Source organism: Chelonoidis abingdonii, chromosome 10, assembly GCF_003597395.2.
Source record: "Chelonoidis abingdonii isolate Lonesome George chromosome 10, CheloAbing_2.0, whole genome shotgun sequence".
Lineage (NCBI taxonomy): Eukaryota > Metazoa > Chordata > Testudines > Testudinidae > Chelonoidis > Chelonoidis abingdonii.
In genome coordinates, this window is record NC_133778.1 from 22,687,153 (window position 1) to 22,713,036 (window position 25,884).

Consider the following 25,884-nt stretch of genomic DNA (forward strand, 5'->3'; position numbering starts at 1 on the left):
CAAACTCAACAGCCCAGATCTCAGGGCAGGAGGCCCAGAAACAGAGAGAAAGGCTGATTCCAGTTAGAAAAGAAGGTGCTGTGAGGCCTGCAGTGTCCACACTCCCACCCAGCCCAAGCACTGCCCTCCTATCACGCATTGTGGCTTCAGGGTTTGAATCCAGCACCAGCAATACCGTTCTCTCACCCCTCCCCTGAAAGAAAGGAGTGACCCCTTCACCAGTGAGCGAGTAGCAGGACATTTAAGTCACTGGGTCTCACAGAGGGAGACAGCGGCACATGCCCCAGGGCAGCCTATTAAATTCACTTAGAAACAGCATGTTCCACACCCGAACTGGCTGGCTTCCGCTCCTCTATTTCGCCCTCTCCTTCCCATTGTACTCCCCCACCTTCTCCTACTGGCCCATGTTTCACAACAACTGTCTTCTGGCCAAGAAAGGGGTCTGGACATCACCCCACAGAGGCCCCAGAGAAGATGCATCCAGTTCCTGGAGTCCAAGGGCCCGAAATCTCATCCCTCTGACCTGACAGTTCACGTTCATGCCACTAGAGGGCCACAGATGGCGCTAGACCAGAGTTACGCACCTTTGTAAAGGCACCAGACATGAGCTTTCCCTCTCCTCTCACTGATCATTACAGAGGTTGCCTCTGCTGAGAAGGACTTGGGGCATCAGACCTCTGCCCACTCTCCACCATGATCTCAATGTCGTTTCCAGAGAAGGGATCCTGGGATCAAGGAGGAACCAAAGACACAGCTCAGACTTGGAAGGGAATGAGGTTATTTCACTAACATATTCCAAACAGAGGAGAAGCATTTTCAAGCCTGACCCTGCTAGGTCCCCGCTGAAAAACAAATAAACCGGCTGGCTGCTTCCCATTTTGCTGGGCTTGGGTGGCTTGTAAATGTCTCCAAACACCAAAGAAAGAGATGGCCTCAGAATGTGTGAAATGTGGGTACAATTAATGTGTAAAATACTCTATTACTAAGCAGAAAAGCGCCAAACCTCTTGGACCCTTGCTGTGGAGGTCCCTGGTGTGTCCGCGTTTAAACCCTCGAGTGATGACTGCTACTTAGCAAACCCCCAAGAATGTCCTCTCAACCCAGAAATCTTTAAAAAAAAAAGAGAGAGTCTTAAGGATTCACTGCTCAGGTTCTTGCTCAGTTTGTATAAACCTCAGGCTGTAGCTTTGGTCTGGTGGTTTCAATACAATCAGGGCCAAAGCCTGGTAAGTTCAGTCAAAGTCAGACTTCAGTGGGCTCAGTATTGCATTCCAGATGCATCTATCTTTAAGAGTAAAGATCTAGCCAAGCAATCAAAGTCCCAGGAGCTCATCACATGCTTTGCAATGTAACCCCAAGGAGCTTGGCTCCTGGGTCTCTATATGCTTGTCACTCTTCCCTTAGAAGGAAGGGGGGCCCAACGGAGACTCTGAGTGCACTAGGCAACCCAGACAGGGAGAGGAGAGACACTCTTTGATGCAATAGGGCGCCAGTTGGCTCACGGGGGTAAAAGCTGGATGGCCACCAGTATGCCTGCTCAGAGGAGGAGCAGTGTTTGGGAGAAAGGAGGGAGTTAGAGTCAACTTACTGACAAGTAAAATCCCAGGAAGAAGAGCCAGTCTGACCAATAAGGAAGATCCCTAGGGAGATGTCTGCCCCCAGGAGCACTGTGAGAGGGGAAAAGCCATTTTGGAGGAGTCTGGAACAAGCCACTGAAAAGCTAGCTGTGGTGAGCTTAAGAGTCCCAGGCCTGCATGCAGGGTTTCCCTGAGAACTGGCCTCTGGGTACCTGAAAGCAAGATCCCGCAGCTTGGTCCTTTTCCTGCTCAAGGTGACTCCCAGTTTGCAGAGTTTTGTTGGGAAAACTCCCTGCCCTGTCAGCTCTGTAGATAAATCAGTCATCACAATGCATGTACTGCTCTGGCTGCTAGCCCAGGGCTGCCCACCTGCTGTGACTGATCTGAGCTCTAGGGTAGGAGGTTTGGAGTTTTAGGATAGTTATTGTAATTTGCACCTGATCCCTGAAGTCCTTTATGGTGAGGGGGTCATCTCTGGAACAGAAGCAGCCTGATTCCTGTGTGAAGAGGACACCTGCCAACTGAGATTGTCAGCCCCTCTGCAGTTGCTGACCAGTCCAGATTCATCTCTGAACCTGTCAATCACTCACAGAGTGTGAGTGCACCACCTTTTACTTACAGAGTCAAAAGAATTGTTTGGGAGACCTCCTAGTCCACAACCTGTGTCCTCAGGCCAGGGGGTAAGGTCTTGGGCATTTTATTACCTATTGTCTATTAAACCTGTGGAGGTCTCAGCATCTTATCCTACCTGAGTCTTTTTGGCTGTACTGAAACACCAAGTCATCCAAGTTGCTAATTGCTGCACAGAAGATATAGTCGTCACAGAACTTCAAGGGTTCCTATGAAGTACACGTACCAATGGGCTACCACATTTTACTCTTGCTATATCAGGTCACATGACTGGGAAATTCAGGGGTATTATCAGTGTGGGGAGGGCACTGGTGACCTTAAGAGCTCTGTTTTACCCTATGATATTTACTTCCTGTTCAATAAAATTATTCTGTTGAATATATTGTGTGTGTTTGTGTTATTCCGTGGGAATCTCCAACTATCTGGCAAGTAACGGGAGATTACACTGTGGTTAGAATCTTCTTTCCAAGGGTCCCTGGTGATTCTGCCAGGAAAGAGTGAGGGGAGTGGAGGAACTGCCAAGCAAATTTATAGGGGAAGAGAATATGGAAGTTACACCCCGCTGAACTGGAGGTGAGAGCCAGATGAACTCAGGCCTCTCCATTAAAATCCATAAGGAGATCGGCGCCGAAGGAGGTAACCAGGAGAATAAGGGTGCTAAACAAAGGTTAAAAGCTGGAAAACAGAGCTCAGTAAAATGCTCTTATGGGATTTCCAAAGCACACGTGCCACTGAAAATCATTGGAGCTGATGTGTGGAGATGACTTCTCTTGGGCAACATCACTGCGTCTGAAAATCTTACTCTTAACCCAGTCCCTGGAAAAGCCCTTTCTGAATTCAATATGCACTGTCAAGGCACCAGAAAACCTTCATGTAACAGGAATTTACACCTGATCTGCAATTTAATATACTCACTTCCTGTACAAGTCTGTCTTGTAGAGAAGTATCAAAGCCCACACACAAAGCTAGTGCACCCCCAAGTCAATTGCAAATTTCACTCTCATTTTTCCACCTGAAAAAGAATAGCACGTGCTCCTGCACTTACTGCTCCAACCACGAGCTAGTTGAGAATTATTCCAAGGCCCCTCCAATCTGCAGCTCTGGAGCATGGCTCCCCTTTGAGGACCTCTAGAGTAATAGTGTCATGGGGTGCCACAGATGCTGTCCATAGTGTTCTCACCTGTCAACACCTGCAAAAACGAGAACATCCATGACACCAGGCAATGCCCCCACAGCCCATCCTTTCCCCAGTGCACTACGCTCTGGGGCTATGCTAAATATTAGAGTTCCTGCTACCAGCTTTGAGGAAATGAGAATTACACAAAGTTCCATATTGTGTAGCTGGAGTTCTCTGATCTGTAACAAAGCAACAGAACCACTCGACCCCATTATACAGGTTGGGCAGGCTGGTGAGATGGAAGCAAGGGGAGGCAAAGCTGATACACAAAGACATCTTCAGAAGCAATGCACAACTGTGGGTGAACATGACACTATATCTAACTCATTGACAAACCCCACCCTGATGCGTTCATTGTTTGAAAACCAGAAGACCTGGGCACTGCAATATCTACTACAAAGCAGGTGTGACCCCAGGAATGAGTTTAAAACACAGTTCCTTAGTGAATGGTAATTCACTGTGTACAAGCTACTGGGTGCTTTAGCAGCATTAGAATGGCAGATAAGATGAGGAGGAGGAGTCCACTGAAGATGCTGCATTTCAGCCATCTGTCTGATTACTGTTATTTCGGCCTCCTGTAATCACACCTTTGGAACACACCAAATACTGAGTATTTTCCAAAATGGTCCCCGAAGGGGAGAGGATACCCCCAGCAGCCTCTGGACAGGCACTGCTCTCTGGGGAATCCCAGGTATTTATGGCTTACAGTATGACTTTAAATGTCCTTTTTATCAATCAGTTCGTGTTGCTTTTGTCTCTATGCTGGCTGAAAACCCAGTTGGGCATTTCACACCTGTAGCATCAAGGGAAGGGTATTTAAAAATACCAATTAAAGCAGGACAACTAAATGAGTGGGGTACAGTGTGATAAGGTGGGGGAAGTCATAGCTTTCATTGGACTAACTTCTGTTAGTGAGAGAGATGAGCTTTCAAGCTTACACAGAACTCTTCTGCAGGTCTCAAAGACAGTGAGATGTTTCCCAGAGGTTGTGCATTGCCTCCTCTTGCTTACACTTTACCAGCCTATGCAACCTCTGTAATGCAGTAGAGCAGGCCTGCACAACTCGTAAAGCGGCGAGGGCCATATTACTCCAAAGAAAACAGCTGAGGGCCGAATTCCCCCAGCCCTGCCGAACCCCTCCCAGCACCGCCAAGCCCCCCCTAAAACATAACACCCCCTGGCACTGCCCGCCCACTCATCTCCTCAGCCCCCCACCCCCCAGCTCGCCACCTCACCCCCCCATCACAGCCCGCCCGCCTTTTCAGACCCCTTCCATCACCCACCGCTTGCCTACTCATCCCCTGTGGGCCGCACAGTGAGCCCGTCTACTCACCCCCCATGGGCCACACAGTGAGCCCATGCGGGTCGCATGTTGTGCAGGCCTGCAATATTTGTCACAGATTGTAGGACTCAAGCTAAACACCATGGAAAATGAATCTGCAAAGTGCCCAAGCTCTGAGAAGGTGGCAGGGTGACCCATGTGAATAGTCAGATCCCTTCTTTGTGAAAGCCAAAATTGATTCTCTTCACAAACCTGTCTGTTCCCAGTGGCCGGCTGATAATTTGAGTTCCCTAAACACAAAGGGAAATGGAAAAGGACCAAGTGGGAGGTCTGCAGTGGGATTAGGTAGAAGCCCAGTCCCAGAATAGAAAGATGTTGCTGAAACTGATAGGGGAAAAGCTCGAGGTCCCGCCCTCAGATGGGATTTTCTCTTGTAAGTTTTCTCCCTGACTGTTCCTATGCCTTCTGCTGCCTACCAGGATTCCCTCTGGGTAGCACAGGCTTTCCTGGTGCCACAGCAAGAAGAAAGCCTCCCTCCTCCCCAAATTCCTCCCCTCTGATGTCATGCTAGAAAATTTGCATCAGAATCCTGCACTCTCTCTGACCTTCTCACAGGATTCCCAACCTGGCTAGAGCACCATATGCCCCACCAGGGAGCAGAGGGATTGGTCAGCATTCAATAGGAAAGGGACCCAGGAATTGTTTTCCCCCATTTTTCATGTTCTTTTAAAGTCCCCTCCCCTAGGCTGGAGGATAGGTCAGCCCAAAACTCTGCACCTATAAATGATCCATTGCTTGCTGCACAAAACCTGTGCAACAGGATCACAGAAAACAAACTCATTTCAGTGCCTGCCTTCAGCTCTGGCTTTGCAGCAGCCTTTTTAAAATGTCTTTCTAGACCCCATTCTGCTCCCACTACTGTCAATGGCCCTGCAATGGGGGACTGCTCAACGGTATAACAGCAGAAACAGATCAGGCCCTACAGCTTACACAGAAGGAAAGTTTGTGGCTGTGTCAAAGCCTCTCATCTTTTCACTGAACCGGACATTGCCCATGGCTCACCGATGGAGATTTCATCTAATAAATAGTATCTAAAGACACCCATAAGCAACTTTATATTTTAAAGAAATCCACACGAGCCCTGCGAGTGACGAATCCTGTCCACATGCATAGGTAAATCTCCCTTTGACGTTAATGGGGACTGTGCGAGCAGAACAAGTGCCCTATGTTGGTATTATGGTACGGTCATAAATTGCATTATGGCATGTAAACGATGCAATGTATTACCTTCGAACCACAGCTGGGCCTATCTAGTTTCACACAGCGGTGGTATTACATGCCCATCCTTTGAACAGAACAAGGCATATGGAGTGTCAGCTCATATGTTCTAAGGGTCACAGTCACAGAGGAAACCCAGCTCTGCAGGGACACTTTTCCCTTGAGAAAGCTATTTGCCACTCGTGAGTTTGTTTCAGTCAGAACTTCTGAATCTTTAATAGCCCCCAGGGACTGTATCAATGGAAGGAAGAATCTGGGCTCTTTTGGTCATATTTCTACATCCCTATTGTAGTCATAGTCCCTTCCCGGACACTCCATATCTCTGTGATGCTCTGCACCTGGCAGAAGGTAAACAGATCCCCACCAGGAGCATACTCTTGAGAACACACACATGCTCCATGGAAGTCCCCAACAAGCTGGACCAAATCCAGGTACCTTCTCCTGACTGACAGCCTCCAGTACCTGCTTCTTCCACATTAGGCTGCCAGCACCAAACAAGATCAGAGCCAGGGTTATAGTTAAGAGGAGTAAATTGTCTCCAGCATTTGCAAATGGCAAAGCCTAGAGAAATGCATTCAAGCAGAGGCTGAATCAAGTAGTGGGGGCATCAGGAGCCACTTGAAACTTCTGTTACACCTTGAAAAATTAGCCCTGGAAATGCCAGGTCAGGTCCTTCAACGGTACTCACTCAACAGGGCAATGTCAAACATGCAGCTTCTTTCATTACTCAGTTCTGAGAAATCTGGAAGCTCCAGGCAGTGACATTTGGCCCTATCCCCTGCTCCTTTAACACCTAGAAATGGCATTTTCCTGCAGTCCCTAGGAAATGGCCGTAACTTTGTGCATCACAACCACAGATTTATTTCCCATTGACCTCTTTATGAGGTCCCTATCCAGTAGCTCTGACTTCTTCATGGTTTTCAGAGCTATCATTTTCCTCAGAGGCTTGTATTCCACCAGGAACACCTGAAAGAAGGCATGAGTGGGGGAGTTAGTCCCACAGCTGAGTGTCTGCTTTTTAATGGCCACTCTAGTAAGTCTTCAGGGAAACAGATCTTTCTAAACTAGTCTTTCCCTAGAACAGCAGAAAAGCAGAAGTGCCAGAGCTGCAGGGAGATGCTCTGAGATCTGCAAGACACAGAGTTAATGATAAAAGGTTTAGAGAATCCCAGGAAATTGCAAATTGGGGAAAGAAACCATAGACATGGCCAGATAATGCTGGGGTGACCAGATAGCAAGTGTGAAAAATCAGGATGGGCATGAGGGGTAATTGGCACCTATATAAGAATAAGCCCCAAAAATCGGGACTGTCCCTATAAAATGGGGGACATCTGGTCACCCTAGATAATGCAGCAGTTTTTGTCACCTTCCCTGCTGCTCAGATTCCTGGCCTAACTCTGGGGATGCTGGCTACTTCAGCTCCTGCAGAACTGAGAAAGCAAATCACTCTGGTTCATTACTGCCTAAGAGTTTCTCTGTTTCTTACAGCTGGTGGTTTGGCTTACCTGGAAGCACCTCCACTCTCACAGTGCAGTAGGCGGGGAAAACTGGCTGCAAACATTTCTTTACAAGACAGATCTGGTTTGATTTATCCATTGATAACGATAGATGAAACAATTCTCTCATTCTATACATTTTAATTGGAACATGGTTAACATCCCCAAGCACTCAATTCTAATTTGACTCAGTACAGCAGTTCCACCTCCAGAGGGCAGGAGAGTGATAAACTTTCCTAACAAGGACATTTCTGACATTGACTTCCAAAAGGAAGTGCCATTGCATGGTAAAGGTGAAAGCAATAATTCAAAGACTCAGAGACAGACTACTATGTTTTTAAATACTGGGCTTCCAATCCTGCAAAGATTTATGCATGAGCTTAACTCTGAACTCAAATGGACTATTTAAATGCATAAAGCAAGGCATATAAACAATTCTTTGCAGGATCATGACCTATATTTGACAAAGCAGTTCCTCCTTTAATTTCAAGCCAAGAAAATACAGGTGGGATCTTTCCCCTGCTATAGTTGATTATATGAGTATAAAATAGTAAAAGGAGACCAGCTGTCGTGCCGAAGAAGCAAAACTGAGAACAGTTTGTACTTTATCATCATGATATTTAAACAGTGGATTAACAGGTAAAATTGCTAATAGCAATGACTAATAATACCCAAGTATTTGATTGGCAGAAGCAGGGGGTTTTGCTTTGGTTTGATTTTTTGTTTTGTTCTCCATCTCTCTCTATCTCTTCCCCCCAAAAGATCATTTGTGAGCAGGAAAATGTAGGAAAACATGAATGGGTAACAAATGAATAAGATACTCTAATGTTTTTGTTACTATAAATAAGAGAAAATGTGCACAAATAACGAATTGTCTCATTGCTACAGAATCTTTAACCCTGATGTTTATGTTGGCACTCGGGTGCCAGAGAATTCAAAAGGGCTCATTTATAGGAACAGCGGATTTACAGTAACGGAGTAGGTTGGTTATCCTTTCAGCAGAAAGCAAGAGAAGAAATTCCCAGGGAATTGCTACAGCTAAAGAGGAGCTTGGGGACTGTACCACTGCTCCTCAATTTATTAACTTTGCCAAGATTGGAAATAGAGAATCTGTTGCCTGAACTGCTGTAATACAGGCCCCACAAGGAGTCATTATAACATCACAGCAGGACTACTGAGAATTCTGAGGCTTGCTGGCCTGAATTTGCAAAAATGACTTGTGATGTTGGGTACTCAACAGTCAGAGAGTGAGTCCCTACTTTCTGAAAACCTGGGCCCTTTAAGATGTCTCAAGTTGAGCACCTAAAATTGAAGGAGCCAAAATCACTATATCTTTCAAGAAATATAGGTCAGTCTTGGCTATATATCTATGAACGTATTTTAAACATCCATTTATCATTAACTGCAATTTACACTCAGTCTACCTACACATTTTAGTTCATACAAATAAATGTATTCCAACTAAGAAGGGTGATACTGACAAAGCCTCCAGGCCTCATAAATTTAAATCTTTATTATCTCCTGTCAAAGTGGACAGCAAGAAATATTTTGTAGCATGCGTTTATCAGGGTATACATTTGCCTTTTCTACACACACCAGCGTTCTAAAGAGACTAAATAATTCTATAACAGAAAGCGGTGCTGGTTATAGACTTTGTCAAAGCAATATATCAAATACAGCTAATTAGTCCTGTTTATCACAAAGTACTTGAGAACTTTTAGCCCATTGCAAAATGCCCATTTTCAATACTTAAGATTTTTGCCATGGCAACCAGTTCATTAGTGAGCCGTACACTAGCGTATATTGGAAATAAGTTCTGGGAGGCTAGGACACATGAAACCATTTGAATCGGAGATTCTGTTGCTTTTATGTTTTGCTGGTAAAAGTATTTCTGGTGTAATTGCTCAGTTTTCAATACAGCAATAATGATGCACATTTTCTCGATAGACAGAACATGCAGAGTCAGGCTTTCCTAGCTTTATGTTTTAAAAAATGTAACAATATTTTCTTGTGCACTACAGGTTTCAAGGAGACAACATAAAATTGCTTCTCTTGACAATAAGATCATGTAAGATGGAGCCAAACAGAATGATTCTCCCTGGACCAATACATCTGTGGCCCAATCAAGGAAAAAACGGTTGGTCTGCTGGAGTTAGTCATACAGTATAACAATACGGAAGCCAGACTTCCTAAAGAATGCTGAGGATTTCCTATTCATTGTTGTCCATGGGGCTATTAATTACATCAGTGATGGAAGATTTGATATGATCATGAAATAACTTGAGTAACCTAGGAATAGACTATAAAATGGGAGTGACACAGGTCAACTTCTTAGAGAGCTTCTGAGGAATTTTCATAGATTGTAAAAGGCCAGAAGGGACCCTTATGATTATCTAGTCTGACCTCGCCCTGCATAGCACAGAACATAGAATTCCAACTAGTGATTCTTGTAGTGGAGGGTGTTATTCTCTCCTGCTACATAAAAGATAGAGACTGCCGACCAGTTCTAATTATCCATTATAATCCCCTGTTTTCTGTAGCTTTGGAGATGAATCAGGTTGTGTAGTGAATGAGGCTGTTGCCTGTAGGGTCTCTGTATCATTAGTTGCAGAAGCTGGAAGCTGTCTAGTTCTTTTTTGAACCCTGTTTAACAAAAAGCTGTGAACCGCACTGACATTTGCCAGTTAAGTAAAACACAGGCTAAAGCTCTGAAGCTGCAAACTGAAGAATCCCATACCCGCATGGAGCCCCATGTTTAAATCATGATGGTGAACAATGGTTCCGGAGCACTGCCCACCAACAGCAAACTCCATCATGCTAGGGCAATGCTCAGGAGGTGAAACGCCATCAGTTTCTATCCCCTTTGAGCCTCCAGACCCATGCAAGCAGGAGAGAGCACCTGACCACAGAGTTTAACACACACACAGCTGCTTGCAGGAAAACTTATATTATCAGAGTATATTAAAATAATCACAAATATCCATCATTTTCTTTGGGCCTTTCCTTCCACAGGTCATAACCATTGGCATTCTGCCATTCACATGAAATTACTAGTTTTTATTGAGAAAATATATTCTTTTTAAAAGAATGTTAGTTATCATTGCAGCATATACAGTGTAATCTATAGGGTGTCTTACTGATTGGTAATAACTGCTGCCAGACAGAGTGGGATGAATTTGACTGTACTAATAAAGGCAGCAAAAATTTCTTTTATTTTCACTTTCTGAAGAAAATAGTCTGGATTTTTTTTATAAAAAAAAAAGCACAGATTTAGGGAGAAGATGTTTAAATCCCTAAAATACAGCAGATTTAGTGCTGTCCATTTTAATCATCTCAGGACTGTATGAACATCTCTTACCTGGCATAATGTGAAATCAAAATTGAAACCAGATACAGTTACAAACAAACATTTTCCCTACCGGTATTATTAGAACAGTGCAAAGTCTCTTGAAGAGGAAAGCACCAGTATAAAGTAACCCATATCCTATTAGAGTTTCAAAGCACTCCCAATCGTGGCAGCTGTGTGATACCAGTAATTGACATGTGCCATGTTCAATGAAAAAAATATTTGTTTCCAAACAGCTAGATTTGCTTTGTACTTTATTTTTTCCAGTAGGGGGCCACAGACATCAGGGCATGGCAAAAACTGCCAAAGGACTTATTTTGAAATGCTGTCATCTGAGATAGTGAGAAGTCTTCAGTCACAAGCAGTTACAGAGACACTGCTATGCCAGTAACAAGTTGTCTCTACTCAGCAAGAGTTTAAAAGGACACAATCAAGTTAAATTTGTGCCAGTAAAAAATAAATTTAGAAAACCATAAAACCAGTAGGAATGTTGACACCATTTTTTTAAAGTTACAGTGAAGACTGTAGTTGTTAAATCAACATCCAGCTGTAGTGTCTGAAACCTAAACATTGCAGCACTAGTAACCTAAAAGCATAACTGACTATAAACATGTCAAAAACTTTTATTTTCATTTCTCTCTGCTTTGACACAAAAAAAATAAAGAAACAAATAGCGATAAGTGGATTTCTGAAATTCTTGCACTTGTGATAATCTAATAAAGAGGTGTTTACAATATGTGGGTCTAGATCCTCGCCTGGTGTAAAGTGATGGAGCTATGCTGATTTTTAACCAAAGATCTGTCCTATGATTTGTTAAAGGGTCCCTTTAGGTCTTTTTTTAGATTGTAAATTGTTCAAGGCAGAGCCCTTTAATGAAATCCTGGCTCCACTGAAGTCAATAATAAAGCTCCTATTGACTTCAGTGAAGCCAGGATTTCACCCCTTTTCTTCCTGTTTAGAAAATGACTAGCATACTTGGGGTTCCACCGTATATAAAATGGCACTTAGTGAGATGACTGTTCTTTCCAAACATGCAGAGGTGCATTTTAATAGTAGATGACTGAGTGTTTCCTTAAGAAGAAGAATCTCTTTTGGGTAGCCAAGACTGCCCAGCATGGGTGCTTGCCTATTTTGATCACATAGACTGCCTAAGAATGTCTCTAATAAGTCTTAAAAGTGGTTCTGCTCTGAAAAGTGACGCTAAAAACTGTATTGTGGGCTCCACTCTTGTGTGGCTCCCCTTTCCAGTTCAAAATTACAAGTAGAATTATATTTCTACACTAATGGCCCAGCCCATTGGAATTTGAAAGTCCAGCTGGGTTCTTTCTGACTAATGCATCAGCAACAGTAATATCCATTCCACAAATGAAGCCTTGTTAACAATTCTGTCGATGGCACACAAGCTGGAACAGAATCAAGCTTAGTCTCTCCAAGAAGTACTGTATTAATTGGACTTGTTAAAACTTACTTTGGCCAATTAAATCAGCAAATAGGATTCAGATAATACTCTGGGAGTAGATTGGTGGAGTAAGAAGGTGCCATTTTTACAGTGTCACTTTCTGCCCATAGCCACAAGTTGGATTTTAGGAATCAGGTTATATTTCATTAAGCATCTTCTTCAATCTGGAGTGAGTCAAAAGTAATATAAAAAAACAGGACTGCTTCTGTTGGCTGTTACTGGCCAGACTGACACTATCAAAGTGAACATGTTACCCAGAAGTAATTATTTATTGCATGGATTCTTGCTGGCAGGTTTGTCAGAGTGCTGGGTCCCCATGCACACGAAGCCCATAAATGCACGTATAGTTTTGGTGACCCCAGTTGCTCAGGACTCTCAGCTGTAGGTATCCAAATCGATCTGTGTTTGCATCCTGAGGGAAGGAAAGAACCAGATGTGTGAAAACTCACTGGTTTATTCCTTAAGGACACTCATGAGTTGTTAAGGGATAATGCCAGATTCTGGCTCTGGTGTCTCACCAGCCTATGAAATGGTTTGACTAGGAATAGCCAAGGCCCTTAAACACAAGAGAACAAAAAAAAAATAGCAGAGTTTAAAGAGCGCCACTCTCAAGGAGAGGGAGCATCCACAGGGAAAGAGGACGCAGACCCAGAAGCTCACTGGGAGTTCTGGAGAAATGAGACCTACCTAGGTTGCCATCATGGGATGGTAGGAGTTATGGGAAGGGAGATGTGAGTAGGCTGGGTTTTTAAATCCTTTTCTCTAGTACTTTGTTCCTACGGATAAATAAATACTGTGTTTGTTTAAAGAAGGTTGTTTGGTCACTGGTTCCCAAAGGCAAGAACCACAGGTGCCCGAATTCAGTCAGCCCTTCAGGGCAATAACAGTTGATCCACAGAGTACTATAGCATGGGATAATTGCAAAATCCCACTCTGGGATAGATAAAAGGAACAAGGCCTGACACCAGAGGGGAGGCACTCGGAGAGAGACCAGAGAGGGGACCAAGGGGCTGCTAGCCCTGTCACTGTGACAAATATTTTTTAGCATCACAGTTGGATTAAATGAAGCAATACATTCTTCTTCCAGTTTCAACTCCAAAGCATACCTCCAGCTTGAATGTTTGGACAGGGAACCCTTCCTGATCATAGACAAACTCCCCTAGGAAGGCGCCTCCCTTCTCTCCAAAGCCTTCTTTCAGCCCCTTAAAGAAGAAACAGGAAGGGGATGGAATTTCAACAATTCCAGGGCCAGAGACAGACAACATGCTGATCAAAGGCTACTGCAGCATGCCACAAATCCCACTGTGTGATCAGCCCTCAGTACCAACCAGCTCTGACATATGAGCGAGCAGCAAGCATGCAGAGGTCAGTTTCTTTAGAAAAGGTAAGAAGAAAAGGAGTACTTGTGGCATCTTAGAGACTAACAAATGTATTTGAACATAATCTTTCATGGGCTACAGCCCACTTCACTGGATGCATAGAATGGAACAGATAGTGAGGAGATATATATACACATACAGAGAACATGAGAAGGTGGGAGTTGTCCTACCAACTCTAAGAAGCTAATAGCGTTAGCTTAATTGGTAGGCTATTATATTTCACTATATGTTCCATTATATGTATCCAATGAAGTGGGCTGTAGCCCACAAAAGCTTATGCTCAAATAAATTTGTTAGTCTCTAAGGTGCCACAAGTACTCCTCTTCTTTTTGCAGATGCAGATTAACACGGCTGCTACTCTGAAAGTTAAGAAGGTTACTCACATAGATGGCAAAGTTCTTTGGGGCACTGGATATCTCTTCTGTCTGAGAGTCTTCCTTGGCAATATGATCCAGCGTGACAGCAAGCGGATGGATGACTCTGGATAATTTAACCACGACATAGCCACGAGCTCCACGCAGGGCCCAGCAGTTCCCTGGAGTGTTATCCCGCTGGAACCCATACATAATATAAAATAGTGAATCGCATTTCAGACATGTCTAGATGGGCTAGTGGTCCCTTCGGATATGACAGTTTATGACTCGCTAGCTACATGACCCCGTATCACAAGCAAAATATTCTGGTGGCAAAGAAATTCCAGGTTGCCAATGTCCCTATCAAAATATTAAAATGGGGAACAGAAAGATTTTTTGTTCTTGTGAAGGTCACAAATCAGAGGAAATGGCTGCTGACATTTTTAATATCAGGTCAGTTAGAGCTTTTCTGGGAGTGCAATGGGATGGTGTTGCAAATGCCTTTGACGGGCTTGTGTATATATACGCCCCAGACCAATAAACAAACACACACATACACACACACAAATGAAGCAAGACACGCAGATAAGTTGTCAATCAAAACATGTAATAACCATGAACCGGTTAGCTCAAATCATGGTAACAGTCCAAACAGCAGATATTTAGCAGCAGGCCCTGAGTAGCTGCACACACCCAATGCTGTGCACACCTACAGAGACTTAACCAGGAACAGAACCACTGAGTTCAGGGAGAAGGATCCAGGAATAGGAACAAGGAGCAGGCTGCAGGAAGCAGGAAGGCGACATGCACACCAGTCATCACAATTTCCTTCCTTTCTCTCCAAAAGCTCAGCAGTACTTGGGAAGAGGCACCAGCCATAGGTTATGCCTCTGATGCACTTCAAGAGAAGGATGCTGTTGCTGTGGCACAACTTCTCCAATTGCCCACATGACATCATCATACACAGAAAATCTTCCCCATCTGTTCCCCTTGCAGCAGGCAGTATATCTTGGTGATTAACACCACGTTCTCCCCAGGGTAAAAGCACTCATTGCACTCCGTACCCTGCAGCCATGTCACGAGTATGAAAAATGCTGCCAGATACTGCTTGTCCAGGACAGAATGCCTGGAATCTTGCATGACACACTTGTTGAAAACTCATATTTCCTCATCTCAAAAGTCAGCTTCAAGAATGGTGAAAGGGTGGGCTGAACCTTCTCCATCAGCATAGACAACCTGGTCCTCAGAGGCTGGCTGAAGAGCCAGTAGAATGAGGTTTCCCCAACACTTTTATGAGATTACTCCAAATATCATATAAAGCATGAGTTAATGCAGTATCCAGTATACATGTAACCTACTTCTTCAGACTCCCATGCAGTCTCTCCACTACCCTATTTCCCTGGGGATGGTACACAGCTGATTAATAATGTGTTGTACCAATACCCATCAGAAAGCATTCAAACCTTCTTGATACAAAAGGCATCCCATTATCTGAAAGAAGGCTTTCTGGCAATTCAACATAGTGAGTCAAGGGGTTAGGGAAGAAATGAGTTCTGTTAATGCCTTGTGAAATTATGATTTCAAAGGTGTAACATGAGTAATAGTCTATAACAGTCAATAGTGTGTAACCATGCAATGCAATTGAGAGGCCAGTAACAACAACCTGACCCACTATTAGCAATGCTGAGAATTTTTAAAGCCATTTCCTTAGTGCAGACAGGACCTAAGAAAGTAGATCCATGTCTTTTCTTGACTTCAGTCACTCACTACTTTAATTGAATAATATGGATGCCCACTCATCCATTTAGCTAAAAAAAAAGAGTCTCATTTAATTGCACAAAATAGAACACGAAATATTTATTTAAATAAGTGATACTCAGCTCAGCTCTCAAGTCAAAAGACTTCATTTACAAAACCCATTAAGGTTGCTAAGTAAAAACTTAGTCACCTAATAAGCCAGGAAATGCATAGTGAAGGACATTGATGCCCACTTGACTATCACATTCTAATCAAACAAAGAAGTATATACTGCATCACAACAGCCTTATTTCACACCCATCATAATGGAAGTGTGCCTACATAATGTTATAATATCAGTCTTACAAACTTTTCTTGTTATGCTACATACACCAAGTTATTCTCAACAAAGTTATAACCATGCATTTCTTTGTTCTGGATTAGAATGTGTCCCTATGCATTGTCTCAGCAGAAGATTTATGGTGCTCTGAACTAGAAATTAGCTTGCTTTTTAACAACTGACTTTTGTAATTGAAGTGATAGGTGACCATATTATCACTTTAACAACTTTAACGTTTTTTTAAAAAAATGCAGGATTTGGTTTTGTGTGTTTGTTTTGGAACAAAGTCAAATATTCTAAATTATTCTGATTCAATCCTGGTCTAGGTCTTAAGTTTCAGAATTATTTTGATCTCTATAAAGCAGAATATTTGAAAAGGGCCTCAACTGCTCTTCCCTTCCCTCCTTCCTCCTCTGCCTTGCTTCCAAGACCCCAGTTTGAGAATTCTGTGTTTCCTTGGCAACTAGGAATGACATCAAAGTACCAGAGTGGTACAGGGAGATGCTACATTCAGTGGGACAGTGATATTCTAGGATAGGAAAGTAGACTGGCTTCCCTATTACAAAAGCCTCTCTTCCTAGAGCATCAATGTGGAAGGACTCATCCCTTCTTCACTGTGGGTAGATGTAGTTTCTGTCTGTTTTCTACAAAAAGAACAGGAGTACTTGTGGCACCTTAGAGACTAACAAATTTATTTGAGCATAAATTTGTTAGTCTCTAAGGTGCCACAAGTACTCCTGTTCTTTTCATCTTAACTGATCACTCTTGTTAGTGTGTGTATGGTGACACCCATTGATTCATGTTCTCTGTGTATGTATATATCTTCCTACTGTATTTTCCACTGCATGCATCCGATGAAGTGGGCTGTAGCCCACGAAAGCTTATGCTCAAATAAATTTGTTAGTCTCCAAGGTGCCACAAATATTCCTGTTCTTTTTATGGATACAGACTAACACGGCTGCTACTCTGAAACCTGTCTGTTTTCTAGTGTCCCAAACTTGAGACAGTTGTGAGCTTGGTCTCTTGAGAACTTTGTTTTTTAGAGGAATATCCTCATCTGAAATGTCAGCCATTAGCTTTGCATTTGGCACTGTGATAGCTGACACCCCGTTTAGATCTCTTAGCAGGTCCTGTTTCTGCTCATAGTGCTGTTGTTAATGAAGACAGCTGATCTAATCTGGAGGGGTCAATTTGCTCAGCTGGAGACTTATGTTTTGTCTCTTTCTGGACAGGGGACCCTGCCTCCACAATATCATGTGAGGGCTGGTGGAGGTGGTGGGGGAAGGGAGGATCAAGCCACCAAAAGAGAACAAACAGGTGCAATTTCATGGCATTCCTACCTGTAGAATCACATCTGGAGATCGTGAATATTCCCAGCAGAATCCAAATATACAGATATGTGCACCTGTCTTGTAGCTTTCACTGTATTTCACAACAGAGGCACCTGCAGATATTACAGCATGTGTGAGAATGTTTTACATCCAGACATACCAGAAGACATAGGGAACAGCTCCAGAATAAGTTGCATTTGGACAATAGCATATGTGCACCAGGCAGATATGCAGTTCCCTAATATATACAGGGAATAGACTTTGAAGTCTATTCTTGAGATATAACTCTTGGCTTGCTAATAGGAATTAGGCTTGGGCATTTATCTTCCATTCACCCCCAACTGAGAGCATCTTTCGCTGTGGAAGAGGAGAGAGCCCATTTTACTCGAGTTTGGCTTACCCAATGATTTCAGAGCAAAGTCCTCCCTCTGGATGCGGTCACTGTTGCCCTGTACCCAACTGTCCACTGACCTTACTGGATGCTGTGAAGGAGACACCAAATGAGGGTACTTGAACAGACACATCCCATCTGGGCTTAGATAGTTATTTTCCAGGGTGTCTGCTCAACAAGTCAGCAATGATGCTGCATTCCACACACTGCAGCACAAGTGTGGCATCCATCAGCCATCCCCATAACAGGATTGGTTGCCTTAGTCCTAGTGGACAGATCTCCTAGACTATTAACATAATTGGTGCTAATTAGCCTCCGTGTGAAGCACTGGAGCTTGGATTGGACTTTCTTTGGCCTGTGCTGATTGGCTGTTTGTTCCACCCCTTCCTTCCCCTTCCCTCAATCTCTTCACCTCAGCTTCATTCCACTCTTGTCCCTTTTACACCAGTCCTGCCCTCCTACACTCCTTTTCCTTCCATTCCCCTCTCCCTTTACTTGGTTTTCCATTTGGCATATCTCCTCCTAACTAAACCCACCTCCCACAAAATAAAACACAATGTGCCACTATCATCACCATGTTTGCCACCATTGTATCATTCACTCTGATTGTGTGTTCTCCTCCTCCCCCCACACTGTGGCTGTCTTCTCTCTACATATTGCAAACTCGTGGAGGAAAAGACTGATACTATCTACTCTCTTTGTATAGAACCTAGCACCATGGGCCCCCTATCTTGGGTGGCCCTAAGGCACCACCATAAACATGATTCCTAATTAACAACAACAAACAGGACTGAATGAGTCGCATGAGCTGGACTCCTCTGTCCAACACAGACGTGTTCTCCAATAGAAGGGTGAGATGGAAGGGTATGTGGGAGTGGATAGCACTGTCACTGCCTTGGCTATTCCTCCTCTGTGGATAAAGAGGACTCCAGCCTCCAGGACTGCCCGCATGCAAAGGCCCTCTAGAATGTAACCAAGATTAAATCAGTATGGTTCTATAGAAGTTATTCTAAAAACCTATAACATTTCATAGAAAGTTATTCCCTTTCTATTGTTTTGTTTGAGCCCCCTCCAGTAGCAGGGCTATCCTTTGCTATTCAATTCTATCGGATGGCTCAAAAAAGTCCTCGCAATCTGATTGCTTTCTAGAGGAATGGGTGGGTTTGGTACCTTCACTTTTAAAGTAAATGTAACATAGATGAAAGCCATCGTGTAGCAGTAGGTGAAGTTCTGACACTAATATAAAGAAGCTCAAAGCAGTGGCATTTGGGCTGACATGGATGGGCCACGGCTGTCCCCAGACAGTTTCCACATTCCTGAAAGGCTCTCAAAGCCATGTAAACGTATTACCCACCTGGACTTAGGTCCATTTTCTAAGACTTTAATATAAAAAGCAACTACACACGGTCTGGTCCTCACTTTCTTTGTCCTCCTACGCTGCTGTCCATGCATCTTTGCTAGAGTCGCTACTTGAATCTGCAACTCAGTGATCTGCCCTTGGAAGTCATCAATTTCCCGCTGAAGGTGTTGCTGAAGAATCTCATTCTGGTGTCTTTATAAACAACAATGAGCAGACATCAGGAAATGCCATTTCAGACTAAGCTGTCACACAGTGTGTACGCAAGCTACCCCCACCAGTGGCACAGAGAGGGGGCAGGAAGCAGACGCCTTTGCACATAGGTGAAGACAGAGAGAGAAGGTGAGCCACAAAGGTCAGGATTTCAGGCCTTCCAAACCTCTGTGCCCCTCTCCAGGCCATTTTCTTCAACGTAGACTTTGGGGAAGAGCTGTCTCCAGGGAGGGTGCTTTCTCCAGGGCTCTCATTCTTGTCCCTGAAGTAAGGGGCAGTACAGTAATGACCTCAGTGTGCCCCAATGGCAGGCAGCAGAATGTGATCTTTCCCATAGGCGCATTAGTACATCCCTTTCCCCTATGTCTGGGACACATCCTGCATGTTACCACAACCAGGCCTTGAAGCATCAAGCTGATGGTCTTTCAAGGCAGCAACTGCACCAGGTAAGCCAAAGGAAGACTCTTTCTGGCTCAAGCAACATGAGAAAGAAAAAGAGAAGAGAAGAGAAGAGAAGAGAGCTGGATTTAGCTAGAGTTCACCTCTCCCAGATCTCAGTCAGTACATACAGCTCCCACACTACAAAGCTTCCAGCCCACACACCACAGGTTACACATTTGAGAATTCAGAAGAGAAACTTGAACTAGGGTCTGTTGTGTCAACCCCATCACAGCACAAGCTGCCAGGAGACCAGTCAGAGCTCCTGGGACTGTAATAACCATGTTGGTGCTTTACCCTTTTCTACATAACCCCAGGTTATGGTGAGCAAAGCTCACTTCAAAGAACCTTTTTACCTGAGCTTCAACTGCATCTGCTGCTTGCAGGTCCCAGAGGGCAAGCGAAAGCCATGCACAAATGCTAGAGACAAAATAGCTAGGTTAACAGTTTTCTGCATGCGTCAGCAGCTGTATATATATGGTGCAGGATTATATAACGGTACATAGCATTATTCACATTCTAAATATCACCACAACACAAAGAATGTAATTTTTTTTGGTTTAGATTGATAAAAGTGCCCTGAAAAGTTGAATACACACAAATTTTAGCTGACAGGTTTTTTTGCTGTCCTGGAAAAGAAAAGGCAGGGGGGAGAGAGACTCCTCAAATAACAGCAACCCTTAGAGTCAATATATTTATCTATTAAAGCAGGACTAAAGGATTTTAAGTCAGAAGTAAATGCCAGAGCTGCCCAATCCATGTACTTTTGGGATGATGTTGACCTGAAGGGGGACGTTCTTAGTTTCTAAATCCAGAAGGAACTATTCTGATCATCTAGCCCTGCGTAAACATAGGCCATAGAATTTCATTCAGTCATTAAGCTCTTATCTTTTGGCTAAGCGACAGCATATTTTTTTTAGAAAGGCATCCAGTCTTGATCTAAAGACCTCAAGTGATGGATCTGACAAACAGCCCTTGATAAATTGTTCCAGTGATTTATAACCCTCACTGTTAAAAATCTGTGCCTTATTTCTAACTTGAATTTATCTGGCTTCAGCTTCCAGCTACTGGATCTCATTATGCCTTTGTCTGCTAAATTAAAGAGCCTTCTACTCTCAGAAATCTTTTCCCTATGATGGCACTTACAGATGGTGACCAAGTCACCTCTTAACCCTTCACTTTTGATAAGCTAAATAGATTGAGATTCCTAAATCTCACACTGAAAAGCAGGGTTCTAACCCCTGAATCATGCTTAAAGCTCTTTTCTGAACCTTTTCCCATACCCTTTTTGAATTGTAGACATCAGAATTAGGCACAGGATTCCAGTAATGGTCTCACCAGTGCGGCCTATAGAGGTAGTGTCATATTCTCTGTTTATAAATCCTAGGATTGTGTTTGCTTTTTTAGTCAAAGCATTACACTGTGCATTTGTGTCCAGTTGGTTATCCACTATGACACCTGAGTCCTTCTCAGAGTCCCTTCTTTCCAGGATACATGGCCCACTGTGCTCCTCTGACAGAGGACAGAAGTTTCAGCATTGCCCCTCATAAGTCAGATACAAGATTTACAGAAGAAGGAAAGAGAACTGGATTGGCAGTGGGATTATGAGAGTCTTTCACTACTAGTTTGATCATTTACATCTAGGTTTGGTCTATCAAGGACCCAAAATCATTTCCACCTATCAGCTATTCGGTGGCAGGCCAGCTTCTAGTGGATAAACATTGACATCATAAATAGCATTCTCAGCAAGAAGCCAAGAACTGAACTGGCCCAGGAGACTAAAGTACCCTCTCACTTACAAAGGCAGTTCTTTTGGGTAGGGAGTAAGGCCTTTTGAAAGGATAATCTACATTGCAGCTGCTGACTCTACTTTCCTTGTAGGTGAGAGGGAAAAAGGGAGAGTTCATTTTCCAGGTCTTTCATCAGCACCAAATCCAATATAATAAAAATATTTTGAAAGATGAGGACCCAAAGGACTCCAGTTTTAAATGACCTTAGCCATGGGCCAAGTTTTGGGATGAAACGAAACAATTCCTTGACAGATAAGAGGAATTCTGAGTATAGCAAGAAAGTTTAACCCTGACCTTAAATCCTTTCAAGCACTCACCAGAAAAGATGCCCAACAGGAATATTATTGCCAGAAAAGCAACCATCTTCATCACTCTCCTGGACTGCTCCTCTGGGGGGGAAAAAACAGTCCCACATGGAAATTGGTGCAATGCATTTTTTATTCATCTTTGTCATTAGAACTAGGCCAGCAATAGAAGACTGTAATCAGAGTGATCCTGCAGAACACTATGACACTTGCTTTGGTGCAGGAGACCCATCCCTGGCATCAGTGAGGAGCCCGGGGATTCTTTTGGCTTTGGTCTGGTATCTGGGGCCGGAAGAATGGATTTCACAGTGGTTGCACAGTAGTGTCTGAACAGAAGAGTGCAGAACAAAATCTCAGCGTCCAGTTGCCTTAGCGGCTGCAGAGCAGATTGTCATGTTAGTAATGGGACAGATGCAGCCAGACACAAAGGGTAGCTATTATTCCTTGCTGTTATGAGAGAAGGACAGTGTGAGGGTGCTAGGGCAAGGCTATGAAGAGGGTAGGGAGAAATACAGCTGCTAAAGGAAGCCAGTAGATTTAATATTGAAGCTTTACTTCTCAGACCAGTTAACTCTGAAATCCTGAATAGTCAGTGATTTTGTGATGGTCCCCTTGAAACAAGAAATACCCTACTGGAACTGACCTGTGGTCCATCTACTCCAACATACCTAACGGGATATGCCCTTGGTTGTGCAACACAGGGGAATTGTTGGTGGTGTCTACCAATGTGCTGGTTTCAGGAAGACATTTGCTGGAGCAGCTGCTTCCTTCATGCAGCTCTGTGCCTGTCAATTAGATAAATATCACTTCAGTAACACTAACGAAGGGAGGCGGGAATTTAGACTGCAAATCCCTTTGTAGCAGGGTCCTCGTGCTATCATTCTTCATTCTGACATGCCTCGCACACTTGGAGTATGATTAAATAAATAACGGTAATAGAATTAATTAATAACAGCTGGAAAATCCAGGGAGAAGAACTACCAAGATGCCTGGGGTTGCTCTATTACGGGACACAAAATCCAAGAGGCCATGTAAAGGATTAGAAACTCTGACCCCACTCTACACCCCTGAGATGTATTTAAGGCTAGTCAGAAACAGGTTTCCAAAGCAGGGCATGTTCCACTTTAAAGGGCTTTTGTTTGTATCCAGTAGTCACACACTTGCATCCTATACAGATTTTATAGCTGCTAAAGCCCCTATCAAAGAAACAAATCCATTTGTCAACATACTTCACCAGATCTGTCCCTGGTTCTGACACATCATGGCCCTGGCATTAGTGCCTACCAAGGTGCTGCTTTGAAGAGAATATTAGCTGATGAGACTGTTTCCCTGCACTTATCATAGTAACATCACTTCATTAATTCAGCCTCCATGTCAAACAGGAGATACTTTCTCCATCCCTGTATTTTCTTGGTTTCTCTTTTACATTATAGCCAGAGGAATAGGTAGCATTGGCATATCTGGCCTGCTATCTTACTTATGGCCCATAGTTTTGTTAAATGCACAATGTAATGGGCCAGATCCTGGAAACCAGCTCTTCTACACCTGGGTTAGATTGAGGTGAGGTTGCAGTTGCAAGCCATTTTGTGGCCACCTGATCCTTGGCAGAGCCAGAGAGCCTGACAATTTAATGGGGAACCTCCAAGCATCTCAATACCACTTTAGGTTACACATGCCTTTCATCGGCACAACACCCTTGCTCGGGTTTGCCATAGGAGAAAGACAGAGAGATGTATAAACTAACTGCAGGTATTCTGCTCTGTTGAGTCTTCTGCATCTCTGTCGCTGTGTGGACAATGGTCCTGCTCAGGGCTGCAGTGTTGTTTCAATCGTGTGACACTAGAAGAGTGCTTGCTCCTGTACGGTCTTTTGAAAATCCTAAGGGAGAGAGGAGACCATGATGACAGGGACCCTCTCCAAGGAAAGTGAAGACTGTGTGGTATCCAGTGAAAAACTTTGCATTTCCCCTCATTAAAGGTCGTGACCCTTTATCCATGCACACTCCTCAAGGGGAATTCTCTTAAGGAAGACATGGCACTGAGATCCCATGTAGACAGTAGACTGCTGCTGAATGTTCCAGAGTTGATTTACCTTGCTACAGAAGTTCTAGGGCTATCCCAGCTAGTATACATCTTCTTTACTGCCCAGAATTTCAGATGCATGCTAGTTTTCCATTGATCATAATGGGATGTCCACATTGGTCTGGGTCACTGGTAGTTTTTATGCTACCAAATAAAAAGCCTTCAAGCCAACAGACAGTGATTATCATTGGCAGGAGTATCTGAGATACAATGGCTAATTCCTAGTTTAAGCATTAAAACAGTGGTATCTCTGGTACCACCGCATAGTAACCCAGGAAATGTTGACTTTTTAATAGCAACCACTGCAAAATAAATGTAGAACCCTTGTCAAACAGGTGTAGGGAAGTTATCAGATTCCTTTTTGCCACATCCAAAAGTGTCTTCAAACCCCAGGGAAATGGGATAGAACCTCTGCAAAGAGGAGCTCATTTCAGACTATCAGTTTGTACACAGTGCTCAGACTTAAAACTTATGCTGTTTTGCCTTAGACAGCATCACTGCCATATCAGCAATGCTCCTTTAGGGATCTAGGGAGCACAGAAAACATTACAGTAAAATGATCTAAAAGCAAAGCAAGATTAAAATTTTAAACATTGCCCCTTTGGCAGTTGTGAGTATCAGCTCCATAGCTCTGTCTGGGTACTGCAAATGCAAGAGAATTTTACTGATGACTTTCAGAACAATTCCAAACGAGTGAGTCCTGTATATGAACAAAAACAAGGATAATGCATCATAAGTGTATTTATAGTAGAATCCATTAGAAAGTTAACATTTCCCAACGGTTGCTATTGGTACAAGGGGAAAATCTGTGGTTATCTCAGCTAGCATTTTTTACCAACTGTTGACAAGGGCTGTCTTTCTGTAATTCAATTTTTTTTATTTCGCTAAACTGAATAGTTTTATTTAGGATAATTCATGATATACTGGTACTTGTAAATGTATTTTGTAAGCATAATGAAGTCCTTGTTATATCACTCTGTTATTCAGTGTGTGACAGATCTCTAGCTTTTTGTGTAGAATATAAAGTATCACATCCTAGGTTAGCTGGCTGAATGGTTTAGCACTATGGCCCTTGACTATGTCAGAGGTTATGGGTTCCAGTACCAACAGGAAAATAATCATTTGGCCTCTTCCCCCACCCTATCTGTACCCAAGACTGTCTTTAAAATGTTAGGTTCATGACACTAGAGTAGGTGGGGATAGGAAAGAAGGAAATGCCTTCTCTTCGATGGGCAAGAGAAGAAACATTTAAGTAGTTTCAAATCTGATAAAAATCAGCGTCCCAGCAAGTTGAATGTCAGCGACTCTCCTTGTACATTGCATCCCCTTCCCTGCACCCTGTCTTTACAGGTTGTACTCTCTGGCTGGCAGGGACCATCTCTTCCTATGTGTGTCTGTATAGTGCCGAGCACATGTGGTGGTACAGCATCTGCAAGACCACTAATAGCAATAGCATGGACTGAAATACAGAGTGGATATACTGAAGTATTTTCTAATACAGTTCTTAAAAACCAACATATGCTGACAGCCACAAGGCCCCCTCTTACCTCCTCACTCCTGTTTCTCGGTATATATTGGGCTTCTGCTTTTGAAGGCTGGCCAGTCTTCCACTGCGCCTTTCCATTGTGTTTCCTCCAAAGAAACTGCCCACAGAACCTGCCTTGTTCAGCCTGGGAGATAAAGATAGGGATATTTTAATTAGTTCAAAGTGATCAATACAAAGTAGCTTGGATCAATGAGGCCTGTAAAAAAATGTAGGATGACAAGAAACATTGTTAAATATAATCCAAAAGCCATTGAGGAGATTACAACAGATCCATTTCAAGTTAAGGAACAAAATGCTAATGCTTTATCTTTTACCTAAAACATTACAAGGTTCTTGGCATAGGTTAATTGTCTTACTAGTGGGCTGTGGAAAGAATCA

At 43.4% G+C, this 25,884-nt stretch overlaps 1 protein-coding gene across 2 annotated transcripts; it reads right to left on the reverse strand.

Annotated features, from left to right (window-relative positions):
• Window positions 1-3,321: 3,321 nt before the first annotated feature.
• On the reverse strand, window positions 3,322-25,625 carry LOC116832691 (SUN domain-containing protein 2-like). Of its 2 annotated transcripts, none has more exons than XM_032793603.1 (11): window positions 25,508-25,625; window positions 23,624-23,757; window positions 22,548-22,664; window positions 21,892-21,963; window positions 20,141-20,204; window positions 19,196-19,328; window positions 17,786-17,867; window positions 17,395-17,498; window positions 14,008-14,175; window positions 13,352-13,447; window positions 3,322-3,397 (listed from the first exon to the last, which is right to left on the reverse strand). In XM_032793603.1, the coding sequence occupies exons 1-11, from the start codon at window positions 25,582-25,584 to the stop codon at window positions 3,350-3,352; spliced, it is 1,095 nt and encodes a 364-aa protein (XP_032649494.1). In that variant the 5' UTR covers window positions 25,585-25,625; the 3' UTR covers window positions 3,322-3,349. The 2 variants fall into 2 exon arrangements, with proteins under 2 accessions (XP_032649494.1, XP_032649491.1); XM_032793600.2 differs by lacking the exon at window positions 3,322-3,397 and adding an exon at window positions 11,926-12,657.
• Between the last annotated feature and the right edge of the window lie 259 nt (window positions 25,626-25,884).